At 42.0% G+C, this 4,641-nt stretch overlaps 1 protein-coding gene across 1 annotated transcript in view; it reads left to right on the forward strand.

Moving 5' to 3' along the window:
- LOC119839022 (serine/arginine repetitive matrix protein 1) overlaps window positions 1-4,435 on the forward strand; it is an 18,551-nt gene extending 14,116 nt beyond the window's left edge. The window contains exons 10-14 of the mRNA XM_038365191.1: window positions 6-106; window positions 1,038-1,165; window positions 2,225-2,334; window positions 3,299-3,443; window positions 4,300-4,435. Of these exons, the coding sequence (XP_038221119.1) occupies window positions 6-106; window positions 1,038-1,165; window positions 2,225-2,334; window positions 3,299-3,346 (387 nt within the window). The 3' untranslated portion in view covers window positions 3,347-3,443; window positions 4,300-4,435. The remainder of the gene's footprint in view (window positions 1-5; window positions 107-1,037; window positions 1,166-2,224; window positions 2,335-3,298; window positions 3,444-4,299) is intronic.
- The last annotated feature ends 206 nt before the right edge of the window (window positions 4,436-4,641 follow it).

Genomic DNA, 4,641 nt, shown 5'->3' on the forward strand with positions numbered 1-4,641 from the left:
CACAGACAGCACACACACACAGACAGATACCAAAACGCGCTTGTCTCCACGTACTACACACGTACTCACGCGCCGCCGAGCCGCCGCCGCTGTGGGACGCGCACACGTACACGCACACATCGGCATACACGCGCAGTTAAACAGTTAAACACGCGTGTCACGCACTTTGACACGCGTGTCACGCACACACGTTCGCGAGCGGTGGTAGCGCTTACCCATCAGGCGACCCACCAGCTCAATTGTCGACTATGACATAAAAAAAACCACTTACCACGTACACACGCACTTTATACGTACGCTCGCCGTAACAAGAGCCGCAGACCGCGGATCGCGTAGTGGCGTGCGAAATGCACTTCTGTATGCACTAGGTTTATAAAAAAAAGATACGAACGATACGATTTAATGTCATGTCATGTCATGTCATGAAATTAATTTCATGCTTCTCATTTCGTTACATGAATCTGGTTTACCGTACCGTGACGTCACACACGTAATGTCACATGTTTTACCGACATATTTTCAAATAAAATGATAACTCACAATAAGAAATTAAGTAACTAGTATGATTGAACTTGTACTGTTTTATGTTTGGCACACAATATACTATGTAATGGATATTTATATATTGTTTGTAAATAACTCTCCGTTCCTGTGATAGAAATAGTCATACATTTATTCACACTCAAATACACACACAACAACTACCAAAAAAGATAAAACACTGAACATTATACAGGAAATAAGGAAAAAACATAAACACACACAACAATTTAAAAAGAAAAGAAATAACACAAAATCTAAATTAGGTTGCTGTTATGTGTTAAAGCTTTGAAACGGTCCGTGCTCAGCTTTATATGCCATGAGTCAATTGACCCATGACACTGTTTATTCAGCCAGAACCCAGAAGGAAGATGGATAGATAAGAAAGAAGATAATGAAAGAAAAAAAAAAATCCAGTGAATTACACATATCTCAATTCACAGCGATAATATTTTAAGGTTAATATTCATCTTATTCTAATATAATTCCATTTCCAGTGGGCTGGAACCGGCCCCGGTGGGCAGCTATCCCGAGGAGCTGTTGGCCGTCGCCCCCGGCGGTCTGCCGTCCTGGGACGACGTCAGAGTCAGATACGATTACTATAAGAAACGGGGCTATTTACGAGGTGAGACTATCCATACTCATATTATAATAAAGCTGAAGAGTTTGTTCGGTTGAACGCGCTAATCTCAGACACTACTGGTCCGATTTGTTAAAATTCTTTCAGTGTTCAAGGATTTAGGCTGTATAACATCAAGTAGTACATGGATAAAAGCGCGGGGCGCAGCTAGTATAATCCAATCGTACTAATATTATAAATGCGAAAGTTTGTAAGTATTTGTGTGTGTGTGTTTGTTGTTCTTTCACGCAAAATCTACTGAACCGATTGCAATGAAATTTGGTACGTAGACAGCTGGACAACTGGAATAGCATATAGGCAACTTTTTATCCCGATATTCCTACGGGATACGGACTTACGCGGGTTAAAACGCGGGGCGCAACTAGTAGGCCATATGTTGAGGAAGGATTAAGGCTGTATAACATCAGGTAGTACGTGGGTAAAACCGCGGAGCGCAGCTAGTATAATCTAAATAAGTTATAAAGAACCTAATCCATATATGTCTAGTGTACTAGCGACCCGCTCCGGTTTCGCACGGGTGCATTTATACATGTAATATACGTATAAACCAAATATACGTATGAATCATCAAATATTTGTCTAGTTCCGACATTATGAAAATTATTTTATTGCTTTTTATTTTCTATTTACCCACAATTTGTACATGTTATTTATTGTTCGAATGACTCTCGCCGGTAGACATTTCCTATTTATTTCACATTGTATTTATTTATATTATCTCTTCTCTATATTATATATGAAATTCTCGTTGTGAAATTATGTGTGCATATAGCGTAGACCTGAGCATCGGCCAACATCTTTTTTTCATATCATTTTTTTTTATGTCATAGCGGGTAACTGAGCTGGTGTTTCGCCTGATGGTAAACGATCAGCACCGCCCATGAACATTCGCAGAGGCTCAGACCTCTGACTGCCCGCTTTTAAGGGATGCGGGAAAGGATTGATGAATAGAAGAAAGGAATGGACTGGGAAGGGCTAGGAGAAGGAAACAGGCCCCCGATCATATTAAATTATTAATTAACAAATTATACGTTGATTTTTCAGGCCTCTCGCTGGGCGACTACGTGAAGTGGGAGGAGTGGTGGTACAAATACCAGGAGTGGCTGAAGCGCGAGCGCGCCTACGAGCGCTGGGCGGACGGCGAGGCGATGCCGGTGCGTGGTGGATGATAACCTCACCTGATACTGTCTAGCTAGATACTAGCTAGACTAGACTAACTAGATAGCTTCTGTCCCGTTCCAATTGAATATCCATCTGGAGATGCCTGGACTGACTTGACTTTCATTGAATACAGTTCAAGCATTCAGGATCAAGTGACTATGTGGTTTTATGTGTGTTAGTGTAGTGTGCAATCGAGCTGGTGGTTCGGTTGATGGTGAACGAGCGAACACCAAGGGGATGGGGAAAGGGTTGACGTTTTGGGATACACAATTGGACTGGGAAGGGTGACGAGATATGAGATATGGGTGGTTCATCCACTCGCAAAATGGAACATAGTTGTATTTGCGTGCTTACTATGTAATGTCAGTCTTTGTTGGGGGTGTGATTCCTGCCCCAGCTAGCTGACCCAGTTTGTACTGAAGCATGTTTTACTTAGACAATGAAACCTATTAATTTCATACATTGATCATTGGGGATCTAATATATATTTGTGCTATATTTTATCTTGAATTACTAGTTTCATAGCATTGAGCTTTATAAATGAGAAATTTTTAAAGAATAGAAAAAAAACGTGGGGTTGCTTAGGCATATAAAACAGAAAGATTACATGAAATCGTATGCTGAGTCGGGATCATGAGTGGCCAAGATGCTAGATCTTGCTACAACCGTAGGCATAAAGACGCGGGTTCGAATCCTGCCAAATTATCAGATTTTTCCTATTCAATATTTTATCATCAGTCCAAGAAGAGGCTACTGAAAATCAGCGCTGCGCATTTCGCGTAGCTCAGGCTGAGTAGTTAACATTTTTAGCACCACACCGATTAGCTATAAGTCCAGCTTTTTATTTAATGTTTCTATAGATTTTGTGGTGTTAAATGTACATTCTTTCTTTCTTTCTTTTTCTTTCTTTTTTCTTTCTAATAACTAAGAGACGCGCGATGTGTTTGCTGTCCGCAGGTGCGGCGCGAGCGGCGTCGTCGCGGCGGCCGGCACCGGCGCAGCTGAGGGCGCGCCGCCCCCGCGGCGGTCCTGTGCGTGGACCTCGCCGCGGGGGCCGCCCGCCACTAGGCGCGCGACCGCCGCCGCCGCGCCGCCCGCACGCGTAAGCGACGCACTCCACACTACATACACTGCACACCACACTATATGCACTGCACTCCACACTACATGCACTGCACACCACACTACATACACTGCACACCACACTTTATGCACTGCACACCACACTAAATACACTGCACACCACACTATATGCACTGCCCATCACACTATATGCACTGCCCATCACACTACATGCACTGCACACCACACTACATACACTGCACACCACACTTTATGCACTGCACACCACACTATATACACTACATAGTTACATCGGAACATAGTATGAAACAAAGTTACTTTCTCTGTCCCTATGTATGCTTAAATCTTTAAAACTATGCAACCTATTTTGATGGTTTTCTTTTAATAAATAGATTGGTTCAAGACAAAGGTTTATATATATAACATCTATTAAACTTAACGTGTGCGAAGCCGCGGGGAAAAACTAGTACAAAACTCAGCATCCACACAGCATCAGTGAATTACTTAAACGCCACCAAGGTGGAATGATCTCTTTTAAAAAAGTGCAATTGTAAAATCGCTAAAATTAAAGGAATATAATATCTATACAGCTATCACCATAGCATATTAATAACAGCTGTTATAATATCCGTATGTAAAAGAGAGGAAAACCAAATAATTGGACATAATATTACGCTTTGAAACAAACTTTCACGCCAACTTCCAAGTAGCTCAAACTTCACGTACGCACATGCCGTTTGCACAAACACAACGAAGCAAACCTAGTTTGTGCCGTGTGGACCAGCTTGAAGTCTAGACTATTGTATCATAAATATGCAGGAAAATCAAATCTGACATTCAGTTTTAAATTAATCTATTTCAATTTTCATTTACAGACACTTGTGACGTCATCATTGGGAAGCTAACGAACGCGCGCCGCGCGCCCGTCGACTCGCACGTGCGCACAGTGTTCGTGTTAGTGTAAAGTGTGTGGTGCAAAGTGTATAAGTGGATAGCGGCGGCACGAATTTTAAAAAAAAAAACACTAGTGAGTAATGAACAATTTGCGTAGATTGAATGTTAATATTTTAACCGATAACGCCGAAAACGACCGCAAGTTCTCGGTGCGTAGCGTATTTTCCGTGCTTCTAATTAGCGATTGTAATTCTTTGTAGAATGAGGGTGTTTTTAAATTTTACAAGTATCCCCCCCCCTCCCCCAATAGGAAGTATATGGCA

Source organism: Zerene cesonia, unplaced genomic scaffold, assembly GCF_012273895.1.
Source record: "Zerene cesonia ecotype Mississippi unplaced genomic scaffold, Zerene_cesonia_1.1 Zces_u007, whole genome shotgun sequence".
In the NCBI taxonomy this organism is placed as follows: domain Eukaryota; kingdom Metazoa; phylum Arthropoda; class Insecta; order Lepidoptera; family Pieridae; genus Zerene; species Zerene cesonia.